Below are 22,315 nucleotides of genomic sequence, written 5' to 3' on the forward strand. Positions count from 1 at the left end.
GCCAGCAGCATGAGCCTGTGCCAGTACAACTTTAATTTTCAAATTTTTGCTCACTACAAGTCAACCATTTTCAAGTTCTTACTGTAACTTCTATATTTTTTGCACAATGTGAAACTGAGCTCTATCTCAGCTGTTATTAATGTGGTTCTTCCCAAAAGCTAGAACACAGCAGCTGCTTTGGCATCTTGCTGTTGAAAGGAGTGATGGATGGCAAGAGAGAATCTCAAAGTGGTACTGCAGGATGCCCTTCCCCATGTTTCCATGTGATTTTTTTTTGTCTGCTTACCAGTAAAAGATGGTTGAGACAAAGTTTTCCTATGTTGAAAGTACAAGGCACTGATGGGCACAGTTGTTTTAAAGCTGACAAAGTCACATTTAGCCCTACATGAAGATCATAGAAAAGCAAACTGGGTTTGTGTGTTATTCCTTAAAAAAGAAAAGCTACAGAGTCAACCGTCTCCAAAATGCTCTTTATAGATCCTTCCCTTAGACCTGCTGCACTTTGCCAAAAGCCTGTTTCTTCAGTGCTATATTTAAGCCCTGTGCTGGCACTGCAGGAGCTCTCTGCACCTGAGAACAGGAGGGTGGCTCACCTGGCCCTGTGACTGGCACAGGAACAACAGCCTCAGGCTGCAGCACTTCTGATCCCTGCACAAGGCCCTCAGGACTCGGTGTCTGGGGTCTACGAGGGGCTGTGGTGCAGCCAGGCCAGCTATAATGTTTGAGAACTGCACCTTTTTATTTTATTTTTTTTTTAAGTAAAACCTTTAAATAATTAGTAGTAATTAAAAGCAGAGAGCGAAGCTTTATTTTTTTCTCACTGTAATTCTAGAATTATGAAGTTATCTTTTGTCCCCAGACCATAATATCTTTTTTACCAGTGTTGGTGAAAGGAGAGGTGCAAGCTTTGCCTCATCCGTGTGTGAGGATCAAACCCCAGAAATGTGTAATGCTAAAGGAGAGAGAATTCAAGTTCATGGATGTGTCGGTCTCTCAGAAAAGGCTGAAGTAACCTCTGCATCAGAAGGCTCCTCTTCAGCTGCTGAGCAGGCCACTTCCATCCCTCCCAGGGGGCACAGTCAGACTCTACTGCACAGTTACCTACTTGAACAAAATATAACCTGGTTGTATTTATTTTAGCCAAGCTGTTGCAGGTCCACTAGTGCTCTTAAACCATCTCTGTAGCTGACACAAAACAGTGCTTAAGCCCTTCAGCATTCAGGATTACAAGAAACTAATTTCATCACCAAAATTCAGCAGCATAGAGATGATAGAAAGTGCATCAACCCCCTTCATATTCTTTTGAAACACTTTCAAGTGTTACATAAATAAGCAAGAGAAATCAGTCACAAAGAACCCATCTCAGCCCACTCCAAGCAGCATTCCCCCATTACAGAGTACATTCAGTAGGAAATTAGTTCACATGGAGTTTTAAGCCGTTAGATGCTGAACCACCACCAAGTTTCACTGGGAGGAGGCAGCAGTTACCACGTAGTCCAGTCTTTTTTTTTTTTTTTCTTTCTTTCAGCTGTTTGTTTTCACAAGCAGAGAACATGTGTCACTTCCTAGAAAGCAGTTAACAAAGGTCTTCTCCAGGTGGCATGTGTGGTACACCTGGCGATGGTGCTTAGTCCAAAGGCTCCTATTAGTGACTCCACCCATACAGCCAACATCAAGAGGAGTTCTCAGTTTTTCCTTTACTTGGGCCCATGAACTCCAGGCCCTCAATGGGTATGTCCTTTTCCTTGATTGCTTTCTGAAAAGAAGAAAAAGAAAACCAAATAATTAAATTCAGCACTTCCTTATAGGGCTACATGATGTTATCTTTGGTACAAAACACAGAACCACAGAATCAGGCTGTAAAACACCTCTGAGATCATCAGGTCCAACCTGTGACCCGTGAGTAACAGCACCATGTCAACCAGACCTTGGCCGTGCCCAGGCTCTCCTTAAACACTGACTACACCACCTCCCTGGGCAGCCCACTGCAACGTCTGATCGCCCTTTCTGTGAAAAAATTCCTCCTAATGTCCAACCTAAACCTCCCTGCTGCAGCTTAAATCTGTAACCGCTTGTCCTAACGCTTGTTGCCTGAATAGGAATCATGTAAAAACACAAGTGATCTAGGGAAAGTAATCTTAAAGGCTGGTTTGAATAAAGCTTCAGTGTTCGAGTTGCTGAAGGACGTACTGAGAACTCCCTGAACTACAGTCGGTTTAACAGAAACGTGCGGCAGCCTCTGCACACCAGCCTTAAGAAGTCAAGTACAATAAAAATAGGAGACGCCTGTAAAATATTCCACGTAATGACCGACAGACGCAGGGCGAGAGAAGCCCAGAGCTGCGTGTGGGGTCACCGGTGAGGCCTGAGGCGGCCCTGGGGCAGCGGGCCGGCGGTAGGAAGGGCCAGCGCGGGGGAAGGACGCTCGGGGCACGGAGGGAAGGAGGCCCGGGCCGGACGCACCTGCACGCAGAGCTGGTAGCGCTTGAAGAGCTGCCCGCAGGGGTCGCCGGCGCTGTCGCCCTTGAGGAACTTCTCGGCGAACCAGCGGTTGAAGCACTGGTCGTACTCGCGCTTCAGCTCGGTGCACGCCTCACCCACGCTGTTCATCGCGGCGGCCGCGCCGGGACGGGCCGGGCCGGGCGCGCCGCTCCGTGACGCGCATCCGGCGCGCCGGCGGCGCCACGCGATGCGCGCGCTGCTCCTCGGGCGGTGGCTCCGCGCCGGGCCGGGCCCCCCGCGCGTCCCCCCGCGCCCGGAGAGCCGGCACCGCGGGAACGGCGGGAACGGCGGGCACGGACCGCTCCGGGTAACGCCGCACGCACCGCTCCGGGCAGCGCCAACAGCGCAGAACACCGGCTGAGTTCCCAGTAGAGGGACAGCAAGCAGCGGGTCCCTGCCGGTGGCCTGGATTTGATGACCTTAAAGGTCTTTTCCAGCCTTAACGATTTTAGGGCTCTTTGTAAACTCCGGTTTTGACGTGTAACAATTTTCTAATTAAAAGAAAGTAGCACGATTAAACTTGTTAATTTTTGACTTTTTTTTTTTTTTTTGGTCCGTATTGATGCCTTTGTACAGCAGAAGGTGTCGGTGGAAGTGCTGGACCACTTGGAGCACCTGGCCCTGGTGGATTTCCGGGATTCGGAGGGCGTGGAGCGGCTGCACAAAGCGATCCAGTTTGCTGATCAGCTTCATGAAGTAAACACCGACGGCGTGGAACTGATGGATTCAGTGCTGGAGGACAGGTGGTGAACCGCAGCAGCCTCCTTTTATCTGCTAATGCATCAAACTGTTTGTTCTGGGACCTTTATTCCCTGGGAATCACCATGTGTGTGGCCCCTTTGCTCAAAACGTCTTCCCGTGGTTCTGTGTGGGAGAAGGGTGTCATTGGTATGTGTAATTTTTATGTGTGAGCAAAGCAAAGGTGAACTTTAGTTCTTTAATCTGTCTTAATTGTCACACTGCTCCCCAGATGCCTGCCAGTGCCATTCTTGGGTGCTTCAAAATGTTCCAGTACTTGTCTCAGAGCTTATTTAAGAGACCAAAACCGGATTTAGAGATAAGCCACCCTTCCTACCTCATATTCACAGAACAGCTTAAAGGCAACCAGTAATCTTTGTCTTTCAGGTGTCTGTATCTCAGAGAAGATGATGTGACAGAAGGCAACTGCACCAAAGAACTGCTGGAAAATGCCAGAGAGAAAGTGGAGGAGTATTTTGTAGCTCCACCAGGTATTGACTTGCTTACAAAAATCTCTTAATTTCACCTGAATTAACTTGAAGAAAATAACCTGCCACAGCTGCATTTACTTTCAGAAATACTAGTCAATAATAGGGAGCACTAAAAGAAATGACTGTAGCCATCTGTGTAAAACAATGTGCAGTTTATTAGTCCAGAAGCAGCACAGGGGCTGGCCTGACTCTGAACTTACTGCACATGTTGAGAAATTCCTTACAGGAATTCAGGCAGGACTTTCCTGACTTTCTCAGGCTATTTAGGCAGCCTGTACACGGAGTAAACTGGAGAAGCACTTCCATGCCAAGGTGTCCTGCCCACAAGGTAACTTACAGCTGGTCTTGTTTTATGTTTTCTCTCAGGTAACATCCCTTTACCAAAGCTGGAAGAACGAGAGACTTTTCTGCAGGGCTCTTAGTGACAGCCCAGAGCCTAAATGCCCTTTGAGTATTTTATTTGGAGAAAATGGAAGTTTTGTGCAGTCACAGCTGAAACACCCTGGCATGTATTTTGGTCAAAAGAAGAGCACTTGCAAGACAGAAGAAAGAAAGTGTAAAAGTTTAGTAGTGCTGCTGAAATATTCAATGTCTCTGAAGCTGGATGGCAGCATGGCAGATGATCTTGGTGCTTTTATTTGCAAAGTGAATTTGCTGTCTGGAGGTGAGAGCAAACCCTTGTCCCACTCTTCATTGTGCAATTACCTAATTATTTGTTTAAGCATCCATAATATACTCATAGAGATGCATAAAACATGTAATCACTATGATACTTGAATTCTTTCAAGGGCATTGAAATAAAGCCTGTATTTAACACCACTAATCCAATTCTCTGCAAAGCTGTAACACTGTATTATTGCTTTAGCCTCAGACTTGTCAAGATTCAGACCCTGCAAATGTTGAAGTTTTACAAATACACAAGCTCAGCCTGTAAGTAATTTATGAGGTGTATAGCAATCATAACAAGGAAAGACTTCAAATATCTATCAAACAATATGATTAATACCACAATCATAATATCAGGTAATTCCCACTTTGAGAAGTCCCCCTTTGATCCATCCATTTTGGCCTCTTCCTTTGACCATCAGAGAGAATGGGGGAAAAGGAAGAGGAATTTGAGAGGGAACTGAATGGCTGCAGGAGCTTTTAACCCAAAATAGCATCAAGTAACTATTTAAAGGCAGCAGCTAAACCAACAATTTGGACAAGATGATCCCACATTCCCAACGCAGCACAGGCTAAACTTAAAACTGCCAGTTCAGTGCTGCTCCCACACACTCCAGTGAGAGAACAGACTGCCTGATGCTTGTTCCCTGCAGCCCAAGCTGCATTTAATAAAGGGGTTTGATGCAACTTCACCACAAATAAGGGAATTACAACCTTGACTCAGATACCTGTAAAAAGAAAAGCTCACAGAGGGCAGATGAGCTGCCCATGGGGCAGGGCATGTCAGTGCCTCAGTGGGTCTAACACTGGTGGTGCTGAGCCCCACTGGGCCCTGGGTGCACTTTGAGAGAGGGAGAGAGACCCCTCATGTGCTGGCTCCCCTGCATTCACTGCAGCACTCAGTAAATGGATCCAGTTTCTCTGGAGACCATGGAGATAACCTCATTTAGAGCTGCTGACATTTTTCCACCACCACAAAACCATAGATATAAAATTGCATTGGAAGCTCTTGCATATAAACCAGGTTAACAAAGAAAATTTCAATGTGGAGATTTCTGCACCTTTGTGGAAAGAAAAAGAAGATGGAAGTTCTTTTATTGCTAATAATGATTATTTCATGTTTTGGTATTAACTAGGAGCCCCAGGAAAAAGCTCTGTTAGTACAGTGTTAGGTTGTGCAACACAGAGTAAAAAACCACCTCGTGAAAAGTGCTTACAGCCTAAACTGGGAGAGCAATCTCATGAGATACCTTATCCATTACCCAGTTTTCTTCAGCACTTCCTCTACCCCAGCTATCATCTCCTGTGTTTATTTGTTCTGCCTTTCCCTGCAGCTCTGTCCCGAGGGAAACTGCACTTTTATACTCTTGATTAACAAGTAGGACTCTAATGTATCCCAGGCTTTAATGTTTCTCATTAACAATGTGCATCTCACCCACCCTGACATTTCCTGCAGTCGTCATCACAATTGTTCCTTCAGCAAACCATTTCTTAATAAATGCAGAGAAATTTGCCTGCAGCTACCAAACACAACCACCTCCTCAGAGATTTCATGGGTGTTTCTGAACTTCAGTGGAAGCACTTGGAGGATTGTTAAATGGTTCCATTCTGTCAGCACAAAACTGTCCAGTACTCAAAGAGCTCCTGCAAGTGCTGCAGATACTGAACACAGTTCTGGAAATTAGTTACTTACTGTGGCCCCGAGACCACTCAAAACTTCTTCATGTTTCTAGTAAAAGAACACAAGCAAAGTTGTGAATTGTATCTCTAATTGGAATGCTAAAACCTGGGAGTCAGGAGTTATTCCTGAGGTATTCTAGAGTGACAAAAGTATTACATTATGCAGCTTCAATATTTCTGGGGGCAGTGTATTCTTCTGAGATTGCCTTAGAGTTTGCAAAAGCAAAGTGTTGCTGTGAACGACACTGAGCAGGTAACTACACTGTATGAATATGCAAAATATTTACATTTCAAGTGAGGTGAATGACTGCTCTTGAGGTGGGCTTTTTTAAAATTTCTACAAGGAAATGGGAGTCCTACCAACCAGTATTTAAAACCTCTTTTAAATCATCCTGTGCTGTTTGCTATAGACATGGTTCAGAGTCCTGTTATTAACAGATCACCAGCTGTGGAAGACTCAACAGCAATGTTCTATCTGCTGACAAGAGTGTAAGCAGAAAGTGCCCCAGGGAGAGTGAAACTAAGAAAACAGAGCACTGAGGTTCTACCAAAACATCTTGCTTCATTTAAACAAAAAAACCCAAAACAAAACCAACCCAACCAACCAACCAAAATAACCCCCAAACCAAACACAAACAAAAAAAGGCAAGAGTTGCAGAAATAGGGAGGTCTGCAAAAGATGGTGTAAAAGTCTGATAGATTTGGTTCACTAAAGGAACAAAGTTTGCAGCTGACTTGATCATACTCAATAAACACGGGGCAGAGATTTCTATCAGAGGTCATTTAGTGTGACTTGAGAAGACACAAGTGAAACAGACAAGTGAACAGGACAGGTGACAAGTGCCATTCACAGGCCATGGAACTCCTTCCTTTGACATGGGCAGACCACTCCCAGCAAAGGGTACATTACTGAAACAGCTGCCCCAGATGATATCCCAGTATTCTTTCAGTAATATCACATACTATTGAAAGGGCTATTCCCAACAAGAACTTGTTCCAAAGAGAAATAAAATCTCTTATTGGTTAAACTCATCATCTCTGTGATCCAGGCTGGGGCAAGTAATAAAATGGCTTTTGGGGCCCACATCCCAGCTATGGAAAGGTGTTTTACAGAAGCTGGTGGACACAGCTGGTGGCGTTGTATTGCCTTGGAGACTGAGCATACTTTAAGGAACAAGTTTTTTACCCAGGATCACCTGATGATGATGCTACACAGAATCATAGATTAGAAGACTTCTGAGATTTTCAAGTCCAATCGGTGACCGAACACCACCATGTCAACCAGAGCACGGCACTCAGTGTCATGTCCAGTCTTTCCTTAAACTCCTCCAGGGACAGTGACGCCACCCTTGGGCAGCCCCTTCCAATGTCTAATCGCCAGTTCTGTGAAGAAAGTCCTCCTGATGTCCAACCTAAACCTCCCCTGGCGCAGCAGACCGGTAGCACGGGAGTCAGGACTGGGAGCCTTCCATGCGGAGCCCATATCCACGAGGACATCCCGGAACAGGCGCCCCGCTCTCCCGTTACCTGCCCGCATTCCGCGGGTCGCCATGGGAACGGGCGCGGCGCGGGGCATCCCGGGCCGCAACAGAACGCTGCAGTAAAACCCGGCCGGGCGCCGCGCCGCAGCCAATGGGCGTTCAGGGAACGGCAGCACTGGCCAATGGGCGCCCGGGAGGCGGTGCCGGTGGCCAATGGGGGGCGGCCGGCGCGCAGGGGGCGGGGCAGGGGCGCTGCGAGGCGCGCACGGAGCAGAGCGCAGCGCCGTCCGCTCTGCAGCGCCCGAACGGTGAGGGACGGGGCGCGGGCGGCTCCAGACCCAGCCATCCCGGTACCCGGGCACCTCGCGTGTCCCGCCGGCTCCCCCGTGCCTGGGCTCTTCCCCGGCCGCCGCCTCCGGTTTTCCCGCATCCCCGGCAGCTGCCGGGGTGGCGGCGCGCTGTAGCCGCGCGTGCCGGGCTTTCTTCGCCTCCCTCGGGGGAGGGAAGGGCCGTCGGGCCGGGCGGTGGAGCGGCCGCGCTCTCTCGCGGAGCTCCCGGGCTGGAGCGGGGCCGGGCCGGGCCGGAGGGCGGCGGTGCGTGTGGGGCTCCCGGCCGGGGAGCGGGTGCTGAACGTGAGGCGGCGTTTGAGCCGCCGCCGCTCGGGCTGTGCCCGTGCCCGTGCCCGGCACGCCCAGCCAGGGCGGGGGCACCGCGCGGCGATACCTGTGGGGCTGCTTGGCAGCAGGTGCTTCTGGCAGGCGCTCCTGCAACTTTGAATTTCCTTCTTTTTATTTCTCCAAGCAGGCAATCATGAGTGATCGAAAGGCAGTGATCAAAAATGCGGACATGTCAGAAGAGATGCAGCAAGACTCGGTGGAATGTGCAACTCAAGCCTTGGAGAAATACAACATTGAGAAGGACATCGCTGCTCACATAAAGAAGGTAGATGTTGGCTTGTAATGTGTTCATGAAAAATCAATCAGGGAGAATGCTGCTAGGCCAGTAGCTCTAGAGAAACGAGTTCTAGAGGCACCAGATAATCAAGTTAGACTTTGTCTCTTTCTGTTCCATTCCCCACCCTTTATGTGGACCTTTCTAGGTCCCTCTGCTTTTCTCTTGTAGTGCCTTACACCTTTTCTGCCACTGTCCCGTTGTCCAGCTGAGCAGAGAGTGGCAGCTAACTGTCCCTGTAACTGATGAGCTGGTACAAGACACGGGCTCTGTGCAGCCTATTTAAAGAGTGGTGGTTTGCCGACCATGTAATAAGTGGGTTTGGTTTTTTGCCTTTCCCACCACATGTAAAACAAGCTGTTCATGCTAATGCCGAACAGATGGTTCATAGCTTACAGTTTGTCACATTTTCTCTCTTGACTCCTACTGGGAGCCTAACTGAGCTGCAGGGAGCTGAAGGGTTTGGTTGAGCAGAACAGAAACTTCCATGTCCTCAGAAAAATCTCTTCAGCTGACAGCTGTTAGGTACTGCAGTATAAATTCACTGACTGCATGGGTTTGCTCACTGTAGACCTGTACACAGGATTTTATTTGTAGCAGGCTCATGACAGCAGCATGTCACATCATCATCTCATGACCAGGTGTCAGGGATATGGCAGAGAATTTTCCAGCACGTGTCCTTTCAGCATCCTTATTGCAAAAAACAGCTAATGAAGTAAAAATACCAGTTTCGTTGGCGATTCAGAACAAGCAAATTCTTAGTAGTTATGGTTTGAGATCGTGGCATGACTGCAGGGGAAAAGTTACCTCCCCAAACATATGTTTTAAGCTTATTCCTGCTCTGCTTGGAAGCACTTTTTTTTTTTTTTGTATGACTAAGCAGCAGATGAGTTATAAAGTGACAGATGATCCTTGTGCTTAAGAGCATATGCTGCTCCTTAATTGCCTTCTTCCAAAAGTGATACTTGTTATCAAGTGACAAATCATTGCCAAAAAAACCTCCCCAACTGTTAGACAATATTAGTATAATTATCATGAAAATGCTGACTTTCTAATTCTCTATTCTGTAGGAATTTGACAAGAAATACAATCCCACGTGGCACTGCATCGTGGGAAGGAATTTTGGCAGCTACGTGACTCATGAGACCAAGCACTTCATCTACTTCTACCTCGGCCAAGTCGCTATTCTTCTTTTCAAGTCTGGCTAGAGCCTTGGACTGTTACTGAAACTTGCACTTGGGTACAGGACTGCACACTGATTCCCACCTTCAGCCTTCCTGGGGAAATACATCTTGATCTTCAGGTCTTTTGTTGTGTTGTTAATGGTCAGGGATTTTGCTGTAGCGGCTGGTATTTTCATTGTGGCTATATAGAGAAGCAAAAATGTCTTCCTTGTATTTATTTTCTTTCAAAAGATGGCTTCTTTGCTAATAAAACCGTTGGAACAAGTTTATCCCTTTGCCCTCTTGAATTACCCTCTTTTTTGCCATGTGAATGAAGGATGAACATCCCCACCTCTATTCCCACACCCCAAATCCATCCTTTCTTAGGAAACCTTCTTACAAGACTGATTTAAGTAGAAAAAGTTGATGCAGAGCCCTTTTATTTCATAAGCCTTCCATTTGCCTTTGAAAGAAGGAGTCATGGGAAAAAATCCTTAAACTCCACATGACAAAGATAATAACAGCTTCATAAAAGTCCATAGTTACTTCATAAATCCAAGTTACTTCTCACAAGTATAATATCCTCCTTTAAAGCTTAGTAAAAAAAACAAGGCATCTTATTTGGAGACTAATCAGTCTCTATCCACACCCACTGCCAACTTGCTTCGCTTGTCAGCATTGCTCAGTTTTGGCCACATCCTTTACATTGCACTTGAAGGGAAATGCAAGTGTAAGAAACACCACTGGAGTCACTCCACAGGTTTCTTGGTGGGGAGAGGTAACTTGTGTTCTTCTGAGTCCAGCTGCTGAGCAAGTATCTGCTGCACAACTTCTTAGAACTCCTTTTGATATTGCTAAAATTCCACAGCTTTCATATCCCTCATGAAAATGTTTTGGTGTTTTGCTACCCAGACCTCACAGTTTGAAACCTGAGTGAATGGCAACAATGCCAAAGTTTAAATTCTCATAATCCACTTTGAAAAAGCCTGCATCTTCTATCATTGCCTTCAGCTCCTCCTGAAAAATAAGTGCCATAAGTATTAACAACCTGAAGGCCTGTAAGCCAGCTGGTCACAAGATTATGCTGGAATTGTGTTTTGTGTGTTAATGAATTTGGGGAAATCCTGCCTTACCTGAGGGGGGAACTGTCGGATGCTCTCCACAAGATACTGGTAAGACTTCCAGTCACCAGCAATAACCTCACCCAGAACAGGGATTACCTGGAAACTGTAGAGATCATAGAACCTGCACAGAGAGATGGTAAATACAGATTAATAGAAACAAATTTAAATCCTCTCCCAACACGAGCTGGTCTCTGTGCCACTAGGCTATGCAGTCTGTAGCTGACTTTAAAAGTGGTGATCAAGATGTGGTCTCAAAGTGTCTCCACCTTTTATTCTGTCTGAGTACAAACAAGAGAGCCTTGTGACCTGGCATGAAGCATCACCATGTTCCTACCTGGAAAGAAGAGGGTTGCTGACATGACTAAATTCAAGGCAGAGAAATCTTCCTCCTGGTTTCAGCACACGATAGGCTTCTTGAAGTGCCTGAGACAAAGCAGATGTGATAAGTTTGCTTCTGTAGAACAGCACCTGCCTGTTATCATGCCATGTGATATTATCATACAACTCTGATGAACTGAGGGAAATTAAGAGTACCCTGACTGGCAATCTGCAATATTTACTGTAGAGAAGCATCTCAAGACAAGTAAAAAAAAAAACCCAAATGTGCCACAAACCCAAAGCACAAATACTCTTGCTGTTACATAAATAGATTTTTACAAGGCTTTGTGTCAAAACTGTGATGTTGGGTTTGCAATTTTCTTTTCTTTCCCTACTCGCAGTTGATGAAAGTTTGTTGGCAGAGCTCTTATAATTACAGACCAAACACAAAAGGGAGAAGGTGACTCAGCTACAAGAAACTGAAATCAAAAACAGGCATGATCTTTTTTTTTTTCAATCAAAAGATTTTACTGTGAGGCACACCCAAAGGTTCAAAGAAGGAATGATACTGGGCTTCGGATGAGCAATGTGTAAGAACAGGAAGGAAAGAGAAAGAAGAAGAAAGTCTCTGGCTACTTTGAAAATTCCATCCTACATCAAAATAGAATACCTAACAAGAATCTAGAGAAAATCCTGTTTAAAACTGTATGTTCTTTCATACAAGAGCAGAGTTGTATCCCAGAACCTCTGAAGGTTGTACATCTGCTTGACTTCAACTGTCCTGTTCCTATGGGATAAAATATCAACACTACACAGGAGCTCTGCAAAAGAGTTGGCAGCTTGGGTGTGTTTTGTATCAGGTCTCCAGGGAGCTCTGCTACCAGACTGCTGTATGCATGAAGGCAAAGAGCCTGTGCTTTGGAAGGGTGCAGACAAGGCACAAGGAAAAGCCACATGCACAGTAAGTTCAAAGGCATATGGTTCAAGGTGGTTTGGATGCAAATGCTTCACCTTCCACAGGAGCTCTGCCAAGGTTGTAACATACTCCTCCAAAACAGACAACTAGTGCATCCAGACAGGTGTCACCCCCACAACAGCCAGTCCTTCTCAAAGGACAGAGATAGTTCAGAACAAAGAGCACTACTTATCCTAATTAAAATCGTACTTGTTCTTTATAGGGAGCTCTGCCACCAGCCAGTGTAAAGACACTCAGCAGAAGTGGGCTGAACAGGCTGGTTCAACAGCAGTGGGGGCAGCAGCCTCCTTCCCACTCTGCTCTGGCAGTTCTGTTGGCTCAGGCAGGGAAACAGAAGGGGACAGGAAGCATTGGACCCACTGTTGGTGGGCTATAGATCAGGTGCTGCAGAAGATTTGAGACATGCAGACTGACTGCCCTGTGCACATGTAGATCCATCCATTCCATAGGTCAGGAGAAGGTGGGGAATGACTGTAGCATGCAGCCCTTTGCCTTAGGAAGACACTGTGTAGTTTGCCAAGCTGGAAGGATCGGGTGCAACTGGTATAAATCTATCTTTTTATGACAAAGGTGGGGCATTTAATTGCATTTTCTATTCACACAAGTTGCATACTACATGCCACTTATTTTTAATGTTTCAGGAGTAGACTAAGACCTTCCTTTATCCAAAGGAGTTCCTACTTTGCTTCCTTTAAAATATCATAAGGACCCCATGTCAGGATACACTATAGTAACTTACCAAATCAATACGAGTTACATTTCGGATTCCAAAGGCAATTGTGTAAACATCAAATTTATCATCATCAAAGGGTAACTCTTCAGCATTCCCAAGTACCCAGGACAAGCCTGTAGTGAAAGACAAGTCATAGAATGATCTCAGACTGCTCCAGAAAGGCTAGAACTTACCCATTCTAAAAGGAAATTATTATTTTTAAAGTCATATTGAAAACAAATATTTCCATTTTGCAGTTTTGTTAGAGAAAAGACACCTTGGCCTCTACTTGTGAATCTTTCAAGACAGAGTAGTTCATTTTGCAGATCAGCCAAAACAATGTTCTGCACATACACACAGCGTGTATATGCCACAAAGATTTTACCCAAAACTTGCGTCATAGTGGAAAGCACTGTTGGCTGCCATTTGTTTGTGGCAAAGTTGTAAAAAGAGAATCTCTGCTTAAAGTGTAGCTATAGACAATTACTAACATCTTGCCATGCAACAATGGCCAAAACACTTAACACATTTTGCTAGAAAGCTCCCACAGGTTGAGGAACATGAGAAGCCACACTCCCTCCATCAGGACTATCAGTATGTGATGCAGTTGCAGCTGTGTTGCTTCCAAGTCCCCAAAGGATCAAGACCATGTCTATCTGTGGAGCATGGATGTCCACGTTACTGGCAAACACACAAACTGCACAATCAGTGACTGTGCAACTTATGCTCCTTTTCCCCATGCACAGCTCCCACTCTTCCTGAATGTACATAGGGAAACAGCAAAAAAAACCCTGTCCCTTACAATTTCTTGTATTGCTATCAGGAATGTTACTGCCACAGTACAATGCATTTATTTACCTTCAGAGTAGCCAAGGTGCTGTGCTTTCTGCTTCCCAACTTTTAACATTTCTCTGTTGATGTCACAGACCACCACTTGGGAATCCCCTAGTGAGTTAAATTTGTCTTTCTGGTAACTCTCAAAAATTTCCTGCCATGACAAATTCTGATGGTGCTTGAGCTTCCTCTGGAGCTGGCGTTGTCGTACAGAGCGAACATAATTAATGAATCGAAAGGCAATGTCACCTGCAGTTGTTTCAAAGGAAAGATACACATTTCGGAATGTTTTCTGACTCCAGGAAGTTGAAACATAAGGCTTTGAACATCCAACTGACTTACTATTTCTTTTTAGTCATATATATTTACAAAAACACTCCCTCAAACATACTGTAATAGACACAGAAAGAGTGCGTGTGTACATGTATATATACAAAAAAGGAACTTATTAAGGTCAAAGAGTCCATGACATTCTACAAATTAACACAGTTTCCCATAACATCATGGCAGGACTATAACACTTTCAGACCCTTAAAGCAAGATCGTACAAAACACAAAGATATCAGTTCTCACCCCTTCTCTGGGAAAGTCAAGTAGATGCTTCACTAGTTTTAAAGACAGGGAGCTAAGGGCAAGAAAAAAAACTCAGCAGGAAATGTAATTCTGAGCAGACTCCAACAGCTGAAAAACATTGTGGCATTGTCATGTGGAACTCACCAAAATTATTTACCTGTTCCCCCAGCAACATCAAGGAGGAGTGTTCCTGGGCAAGGGTTCATTTTATGCATGAGCATATCCTTCCATACCCGATGAATTCCTAGGGTCATTGAATCATTCATTACATCGTATTTCTTGGCCACATTTTCAAAGACCTGATAAACTGCAAAGAAAGGACAATGGGAATGAGATGCAATTTACTTAAAACTGCTTATGTCTAAGTAAAACGTGTCCTTTATTGCTCTGTGGAGGTCTGTCCACTACGTGGAGCTGAAAAATACCACAAGAAAACTCATTACAAAAAAAAAAAAAAAAAAAAAAAAAAGAATCTACTGAGCCTGTTGCCTGACGAAAGTATCTGGAGAAACACAGCCTTCCCGAGCTGAAGGAAGTAACAGTGATATTATTCACCGGGACTCCCGGTAACGCCTCAAACAAGGGCCCAAACACGTCCCCGGCACTCTGGAGAACGATCACGGGCTGCCGGGAGCCCAGCTCGGCTCCGGGCCCGGCCCGCCCTCTCCCGCCGCCGCCGCCCTCACTTTTCTCTCTCCTCTCCTCCTCCGTCACGGTCTGGAAGCCGAAGTGCATCTCCGGCCCCGCGGCCAGGCCGCGGCGCGCCCGCAGAGCGCCGGCGGGCCGGGAGAGCAGCGCCCGGCAGCGGCACCGCCACAGCCGCGCCGCCGCCATCTTCGGGCTCCGCCGGGGCGGGGGCACCGCCGGGCCGGGGGCGGCGCTCCGCCGAGTGCCCGCTCCTACCGGGACGGGCCCGGGAGCCGCGCTCCGCCGAGTGCCCGCTCCTCTACCGGGACGGGCCCGGGAGCCGCGCTCCGCCGAGTGCCCGCTCCTCTACCGGGACGGGCCCGGGAGCCGCGCTCCGCCGAGTGCCCGCTCCTCTACCGGGACGGGCCCGGGAGCCGCGCTCCGCCGAGTGCCCGCTCCTCTACCGGGACGGGCCCGGGAGCCGCGCGTTCTCCGCAGCCCAAGGCGCCGCCGCCGCTGCCGGACACGGTCACCGAACCCCCTGGCCCCCGGTGCCACCGCTGCTCCGCGGCGCGACGGAACCTGTGCTGCGAGGACAAACGTGATGGGGGAAAAAAACCCCAAAAACCCAAACCCAACACAACCCTCACGGTGTACTTGAGTAATTTTGCAAATAGTTTCCTTCAACTTTATTTTATTTAGTTTTCTCTAGATTTCTAATTTTGCAGTTTCCTTCACTTAAGCCTCGTGGGGAACAGGAGGGAGGGTTTGTGGGTTCTGATGAATTGCAAGAGGAGTGAAAGATGCCTTGATTCCAGTCAGGAGCATTAGGACACTTAGAAACCCTTCTTTTTTTTCTTTTTTTTCTTTTTTTTTTTTTTTTTTTTTTTTTTTTTTCCCCTCACCAAAACCTGTCCTGCTTATCACATTATTTGAATCATCCACGAGTTCTGCCAGCTTTGTAGATACAAAGAAGTTACTTAACCCATTCTCAGGAGAGATGACATCATACAATTAAAATCAGCCCAGGGACTGCATTCCCAGCGCATGAGCTGGGCTCCCTCACCCAGGACCTTCCTGCCATATTGGGACTTTTAGCACCATCATCAGACCACACCTCGATTTTCTCCTATTTTCCTCATATAATATTTTTTTGACTCTATGTTCTTTGCAGTAGGATGCCCTCCAAAGCATCATATTTGGGTTTTGTTGGGTATTTTTCTCAGTCCCTGTCACGCTGTAGTCACGGACACTGCACCGACACCAGTGACCAGCTGCATTCAAAGAGTCACAGAACAGGTCAAGCTGGAAGGGACCACTGTGGGTCATATGGTCCAGCCTTCCTGCTCCAGCAGGGTCATCCCACAGCACATGGCACAGGATTGTGTCCAAACAGTTCTGGAGTATCTTCACTGAGGGAGACTCCACAACCTCTCTGGGCAACCTGAGTCACCTGCACAGTGAAGAAATTCTTCTTCTTGCTCAGGTGGAACTTCCTGTGCATCAGTTTCTGCCTGTTGTCTGCCTCTTGTCCTATTTATCAGCACCACTGAGAAGACCCTGGTCCATCCTCTGACACCCACCCTTTAGATATTTATACACGTTAATGAGGTCCTGTGTCAGCCGTCTTTTCTTGAGGCTGAACAGGCCCAGCTTCCTCAGCCTCCCCTCACAGGAGAGATACTCTGGTCCCTTAATCATCCATGCTGCCCTCCGCTGGACCTGCTCCAGGAGCTCCACGTCTCTCTTGTCCTGAGGAGCACAGAACTGGGCAAAGCACTCCAGATGTGCCTCACAGGGCTGAGCAGAGGGGCAGGATCACCTCCCTGACCTGCTGGCAATGCTCTTCCTAATGCTCCCCAGGATTCCACTGGCCTTCTTGGCCCGCAAGGCACACTGCTGGCTCAGGGACAGTTTGCTGTCCACGAGGACCCCAAGCTCCATCTCCGCAGAGCCGCTTTCCAGCCGGTCAGACCCCAACCTGTGCCGGTGCTCGGGGTTATTCCTTCCCCGTCTTCCTTCCTGCGTTCAAGCAGCTCAGCCGTGAAGAAAAAAAAACCAAAGCGACGGGGAAGGGCTGCGCACGGCCTGACAGCCACCAGTCCTGGCCTGGCCCGCGCTGGGTCGGCGGGGCCCCGGGGCCGCCCCAAGGCCGCGCCGCGCATCACCGCCGCCGCCGGTCGCCATGGGAACGGCCGCAAGGCATGCCGGGCTGAAAGAAATTGCTGCGGCAAAACCCTGCAAGAGCGCCGGGCCGGGGCCAATAAGATCTCGGGGTGATGGTAGCGGTGACCAATGGCTGGCGGCCGGTGCTGAGGGGGCGGGGCTGGGGGCGCTCGGAGGCGCCGGCGGCGCGCGCGGGTCGGTTAAACAGCCGCGGCGGCGGAGCCGAGTGCGTGCCTCGCTCCGCGCCGTCCCGCACCGCCGCCGGCTCTGCATCCGCACCGCGCCGATATCGCGGCGCCCGCTCGACGGTGAGGGCGAGGCGTTGCCGGCCTTGAGAATTGGGCAGGGGAAGCTGCCGAGAGGGACCGGGTCCGGCTCGGGAAGTCTGGGACTGGGCAGCCCCCGTGCCTGGGCTCTTCCCCGGCCGCCGCCTCCGGTTTTCCCGCATCCCCGGCAGCTGCCGGGGTGGCGGCGCGCTGTAGCCGCGCGTGCCGGGCTTTCTTCGCCTCCCTCGGGGGAGGGAAGGGCCGTCGGGCCGGGCGGTGGAGCGGCCGCGCTCTCTCGCGGAGCTCCCGGGCTGGAGCGGGGCCGGGCCGGGCCGGAGGGCGGCGGTGCGTGTGGGGCTCCCGGCCGGGGAGCGGGTGCTGAACGTGAGGCGGCGTTTGAGCCGCCGCCGCTCGGGCTGTGCCCGTGCCCGTGCCCGGCACGCCCAGCCAGGGCGGGGGCACCGCGCGGCGATACCTGTGGGGCTGCTTGGCAGCAGGTGCTTCTGGCAGGCGCTCCTGCAACTTTGAATTTCCTTGGGTTTTTTTTTTTTTTTGGGTTTTTTTTTTTTTTTTTCCTTCAAGCAGGCAATCATGAGTGATCGAAAGGCAGTGATCAAAAATGCGGACATGTCAGAAGAGATGCAGCAAGATGCTGTGGAATGTGCAACTCAAGCCTTGGAGAAATACAACATTGAGAAGGACATCGCTGCTCACATAAAGAAGGTAGATGTTGGCTTGTAATGTGCTCATGATATCTCTATGCACATGAAAAATCAATCGGGGAGAATGCTGCTAGGCAAGTAGTGCTAGAAAAGCGAGTTCTAGAGACGCTAGATAATCAAGTTGGACTTTCTCTTTAGGCTGATGTCCATGTGTTCCTTTACCCACCCTATACGTGGCCCTTTCTAGGTGCTGCTTTTCTCTTGCAGTGCTTTCTGCTTATGGCCTTTTTTGCCACTGTCTGTTGTCCACGTGAGGCTAGAGTGGCACCTGACTGTCCCTGTGACTGATGAGCTGGAACAAAACACAGGGACTCTATTGAGCTCTTTTTTGGTTTTGCTCTGAGAACTAGTTTGTTATTCTTGGTTTCATTTGTATTTAACTTAATCTTGAGGATCTCTTTACAATTCTTGCCAGCTGGATCAAAAATAGCAGGAGAAAAGTATTTTTCTGCAATTCTCTGTAATCACACCTCTCCGTACCTAGTGATACAAGCAAAAAAGAAAAAAAAATCCTGGTGGCACTGGTTATCTGTTGTTTGCAATATCTGTGTCATCCTTTATGTAGAATTAACAATGCATGAGAAAGATCTAGTTCAGATTATATTTCCTGCTTCGTCAGCTCAGAAGAACGGAGAAATCAAAGTGCGTCAGTAGAAGTTAAAGTGATCTGAGTGGAAGAGCTGTTGAAATGTTAAGGCCGATTGAACTGAAACTGTCTGGAGTTAACTGCTTGGCATGAGGAGCTAAGTTTGATAAATGTTTAGGCCACAAGCTGTGAATTTTCACATAGGTATGTTAACTTTTACCTAACACTGTGAAAGAGGGCCTCAAGAGCGGTTCAAGCTGGAAAATAAGGAAGTTATAACTGTCAGAAATCACAACATGAGAGATAAAAAAGACTGTCCCGAGACAACGAAAGAAACCCAATAAAGAACAAGAAGATCCCAGCCCCTAATGTTATTATTAGTCAGAACTGTGAAGGGTGGGGAACTGAGACTGGGAGGGTGTAATTGCCTGGCAGTTTCTTTGTTCGGGGTCCTTCTGAAGGCACCCAGCTGGAGCTGTTCTGCTGCTGTACCACTCAAAGCCTGGGGCTCTGCTCCAGGATACCTGGGGTGGAGGTAACTTTAAAATTTGGGATACTTGGGGTGGAGAAGCTTCTCTAACATGAGAAGTAATTCATCCATGCAGAACGATTGCTTCTGCTAAAGAAATACTTGTTTGCTATCAGCAGAATACAGAAAGGCTTTTTTTCTCCAGATGCAGAAAGTATCTATGAAAATTGAAAAGAGAGTTTAGTACTTTTCAGATATCCTTTGTTGCAACTGCTGGGAATTTATAGAGGATTTGTTTGAAAAATATGTAAAAATATGTAAAGCACAACTGCTTAGATTTATTTATTATACTGTTGTTATAGAGCATGTGGCAGAAAATTTTCTGTTGAGCAGCTGTGCTGCTGATAAACAGTGAAGTCTAAATTATGGCTTTATCTCTGTGAGTACAAAACTAATGGTAAATCTTCTGCTTGGGAATTGTAGATTCAATCATGTTATGAATTATGGGGGAAGAGAAGACTACTTTCCTTCAACAAAAGTAATGTTTTAAACTTACTACTGCTCAGTTAGGAAGCGCTGTAGTGTTTTTGTGTGTCTGACTAAGCAGCAGGTGAACAATAAGATGTAAATTAAATAATCCTCTAGTACTTAAGAGCATCTGTTCTTCCTCTGATTGCCTTGCTCAGAAGGTAAATACCTATTAGAAGAGTTCTTAATTTGTAGTGATCTGTTTTGCAGGAGTTTGACAAGAAATACAATCCCACTTGGCACTGCATCGTGGGAAGGAATTTTGGCAGCTACGTGACTCATGAGACCAAGCACTTCATCTACTTCTACCTCGGCCAAGTCGCTATTCTTCTTTTCAAGTCTGGCTAGAGCCATGGACTGTTACTGAAACTTGCATCCAGTTACAGGACTCTCTGACTAGTTACTGCAGCCTTCCTGAGGACACAGGCCTTGATCTTCAAGGGCAATGGCAGGGATTATGTTGTTGTAACAGATGACATTACATCGTGGATATAAAAAGGAAAAGTACCAAAAAAGTCTTCCTTGTATTTATTTTTTTTTCCAAAAGGCTCCTCCTTTGCTACTAGAGCTGTTGGAGCAGTTTTGCTTTTGCAAGTTTTGTAGCCATTTCCCAATTTATTTCCCAATTACTGCTAGTGCTATGCAAGTACTGACAGTGTTTAGCTCTTTATGTTCCTAACTTCTTATTTTATAAAAGTAAAATCAAAATAATAATTTTCCCCCTCTTGTTTGAATGTGCTGTCCCAAAACCTGAGCTGTTTCTTTTTTCTGCCATCTCTGGAGAAGTGTACTGGAGAATAAAAGCCAAGTTCTACCCCGGCCAGGTTGTTATTTCTGGCTGATTTGTAATGCTGTGGTGATGGTGGATGGCTGGGTCTGGGCGAGCCACGGGGAGTGCTGCCTGAGGGGGTGTGCAGGGCTCTGTGTGGGGCCTGCAGCATTCCCATTGCAGCTGACAGCTACGAGTGTCATCGTGCCTGGGCTCCATCCGGAGCCGGCCAGGGCTGCGGGTGACTCACCAGTACCGGGCATGGCAACAAAGGACCTGCGGGCCTGGCAACAAAGGACAACAGCTGAACTCGCCGGGAGTGGGAGCCCCAGGGCGGTGCTTGTGTCCTCCCCAGCCAGAGAGCAGGTGTTTAACGTGAGCCCGTGTTTGAGCTGCTGCTGCTCGACCTGTGCCCCTGCTCGGCACACGCGGCTGATGCTGCCCAGGGACATGACCGTGGGCATGCTGGGGATGACAATACCTGTGCGCCTGGCAGGGGGTTGCTCCTGCAACTAGACCCTCTTCACTGCTTGATACAAACGCCCATGTATGATCAGGCAGCTGTGGTAGAGAATACAGACGTGCCAAAGAAACGCAGCAGCCGCTTCTGCAGTGTCCATCTGGGCTGTGGAGAAATGGGAAGTTGAAAGAGAAATCACAGTCATAAAGAGGATAAATCTTTGATTGTAATAGCCTTTCTTTAAACACTATCCACACCAGATATCAAGGGGGAACATTTGGAAAAGTGAAATACTGTGATCATGTTATACTGTGGACTTTTCCTGGGGGGCCTGGTGTCAGCTCAAAGAAATCTCTTCCAAAATCCAGAATACCTGAATGCTGAGCTGGATACATAAGTCACCAAGGAGTACTGTGGTTAGACAGGCCTGTGCTCTGTCAGGGACAAGTAGGAGCCTCAGTAGCCCTTGGCCTGGGTTGAAGGCCATCTGTCTGTCCCATGTCCTACTCCTGGTGACGTGTTACAGGGAAGGAAAGTATGTGGAGCCTTGAAGATAAGCCCAGTGTCCTCTGTGATTTTCCAGTAACCCCAGACTCTGCTGATAGCAGTTATCGTATTGAGAAGAAACTCAGAAACTCTTCCCAGTGTGGGCTCAAAGCTCCTTGACCAACTAGAGGTAATGGCCAGCCAGGCCAAAAGAACGACCCACGCTCTTCTACAGGAAACCGTGCTTTCAGGAGCAGCGGGAGGCTTTTAACGGAATCCCCTCCCCGTTCATTACAGCGTCCACAGCATTACAATTGTTTTGGGTAGAGATAGGCCCCAGCCGCTGTCCCTGGTGATCCCGGTTACCGGGGCCGCAGCGGCCGCGGAACCGGCGGCGTTCCCGTCGCCATGGAAATGGGAGCGGGCGCGCGCCACGCCGGGCTAGGGAAAGCCCCGCCCATCATCGCGCGTCTGGCCAATGGGCTCCTGGGGCGCTCCTGGCGCTGACCAATGGCTGGCGGCCGGCGCGCCGGGGGCGTGGCCGGGGCGCTCCGGAGCAATGGCGGCGGGGGCGGGGCCGCCGGGCGGGGATGGCGGAGCGCGGCCGGGCCGTGCGGGGAGCCGCGGGTCCTGCCGCGGCCGGGCCGTGCGGGGAGCCGCGGGTCCTGCCGCGGCCGGGCCGTGCGGGGAGCCGCGGGTCCTGGCGCGGCAGGGCCGTGAGGGGAGCCGCGGGTCCTGCCGCGGCCGGGCCGTGCGGGGAGCCGCGGGTCCTGGCGCGGCCTCCCCTTCCCGTGCCCGGCACACCCGGCCAACGCTGCCCGGCCGCGGCGGTGGCACCGAGCGGCGCCCGAGAGCGCGCTGGCAGTGACAATACCTGTGGGGCTGCTTGGCGGGTGGTTCTGGCAGGGAGCTGCTCGTGGAACTTTGAATGCTTTTTTATTATAGGTGACCTATTTATTACGTGTGATCTGACGGTTGTGATAAAGGATATTGAACCTGTCTGAGGCGATGCTCTCTGCAGTGTTGA

The 22,315-nt window shown here is 48.5% G+C and overlaps 5 protein-coding genes and 1 long non-coding RNA gene across 10 annotated transcripts; 3 read left to right on the plus strand and 3 right to left on the minus strand.

Annotated features, from left to right (window-relative positions):
* Positions 1–14: 14 nt before the first annotated feature.
* On the minus strand, positions 15–2,674 carry TRIAP1 (TP53 regulated inhibitor of apoptosis 1). Its single transcript, XM_053994080.1, has 2 exons — positions 2,464–2,674; positions 15–1,756 (listed from the first exon to the last, which is right to left on the minus strand). The coding sequence occupies exons 1-2, from the start codon at positions 2,608–2,610 to the stop codon at positions 1,673–1,675; spliced, it is 231 nt and encodes a 76-aa protein (XP_053850055.1). The 5' UTR covers positions 2,611–2,674; the 3' UTR covers positions 15–1,672.
* Positions 2,675–2,689: 15 nt separating this feature from the next.
* GATC (glutamyl-tRNA amidotransferase subunit C) lies at positions 2,690–4,554 on the plus strand. The gene is made up of 4 exons (XM_053994166.1): positions 2,690–2,809; positions 3,079–3,245; positions 3,628–3,731; positions 4,098–4,554. The coding sequence occupies exons 1-4, from the start codon at positions 2,690–2,692 to the stop codon at positions 4,151–4,153; spliced, it is 447 nt and encodes a 148-aa protein (XP_053850141.1). The 3' UTR covers positions 4,154–4,554.
* A 2,674-nt stretch (positions 4,555–7,228) lies between these two features.
* DYNLL1 (dynein light chain LC8-type 1) lies at positions 7,229–9,962 on the plus strand. Of its 2 annotated transcripts, none has more exons than XM_053994074.1 (3): positions 7,229–7,866; positions 8,363–8,500; positions 9,580–9,962. In XM_053994074.1, exons 1-3 carry the CDS (start codon positions 7,381–7,383, stop codon positions 9,715–9,717), a joined length of 762 nt encoding a protein of 253 aa, XP_053850049.1. In that variant the 5' UTR covers positions 7,229–7,380; the 3' UTR covers positions 9,718–9,962. The 2 variants fall into 2 exon arrangements, with proteins under 2 accessions (XP_053850049.1, XP_053850050.1); XM_053994075.1 differs by lacking the exon at positions 7,229–7,866 and adding an exon at positions 7,933–8,151.
* Positions 9,963–10,080: 118 nt separating this feature from the next.
* COQ5 (coenzyme Q5, methyltransferase) lies at positions 10,081–15,058 on the minus strand. The gene is made up of 7 exons (XM_053994072.1): positions 14,896–15,058; positions 14,367–14,516; positions 13,661–13,885; positions 12,830–12,936; positions 11,131–11,219; positions 10,806–10,917; positions 10,081–10,689 (listed from the first exon to the last, which is right to left on the minus strand). The coding sequence occupies exons 1-7, from the start codon at positions 15,041–15,043 to the stop codon at positions 10,588–10,590; spliced, it is 933 nt and encodes a 310-aa protein (XP_053850047.1). The 5' UTR covers positions 15,044–15,058; the 3' UTR covers positions 10,081–10,587.
* Positions 15,059–16,964: 1,906 nt separating this feature from the next.
* Positions 16,965–20,391, plus strand: LOC128816443 (dynein light chain 1, cytoplasmic-like). 3 transcript variants are annotated; one of them, XM_053994077.1, is made up of 3 exons: positions 16,965–17,310; positions 17,851–17,991; positions 19,784–20,391. In XM_053994077.1, exons 1-3 carry the CDS (start codon positions 17,116–17,118, stop codon positions 19,919–19,921), a joined length of 474 nt encoding a protein of 157 aa, XP_053850052.1. In that variant the 5' UTR covers positions 16,965–17,115; the 3' UTR covers positions 19,922–20,391. The 3 variants fall into 3 exon arrangements, with proteins under 3 accessions (XP_053850052.1, XP_053850053.1, XP_053850054.1); XM_053994078.1 differs by having other exon boundaries at positions 16,970–17,310; positions 17,854–17,991; XM_053994079.1 differs by lacking the exon at positions 16,965–17,310 and adding an exon at positions 17,370–17,613 and having other exon boundaries at positions 17,854–17,991.
* LOC128816446 (uncharacterized) lies at positions 18,404–21,738 on the minus strand. 2 transcript variants are annotated; one of them, XR_008439906.1, is made up of 3 exons: positions 21,601–21,738; positions 20,824–20,967; positions 18,404–18,470 (listed from the first exon to the last, which is right to left on the minus strand). It is a non-coding gene; the product is annotated as an uncharacterized LOC128816446 (long non-coding RNA). The 2 variants fall into 2 exon arrangements; XR_008439907.1 differs by having other exon boundaries at positions 21,176–21,738.
* Between the last annotated feature and the right edge of the window lie 577 nt (positions 21,739–22,315).

The sequence above is a fragment of the Vidua macroura genome, chromosome 18 (genome assembly GCF_024509145.1).
Source record: "Vidua macroura isolate BioBank_ID:100142 chromosome 18, ASM2450914v1, whole genome shotgun sequence".
Taxonomy (NCBI): Eukaryota; Metazoa; Chordata; class Aves; order Passeriformes; family Viduidae; genus Vidua; species Vidua macroura.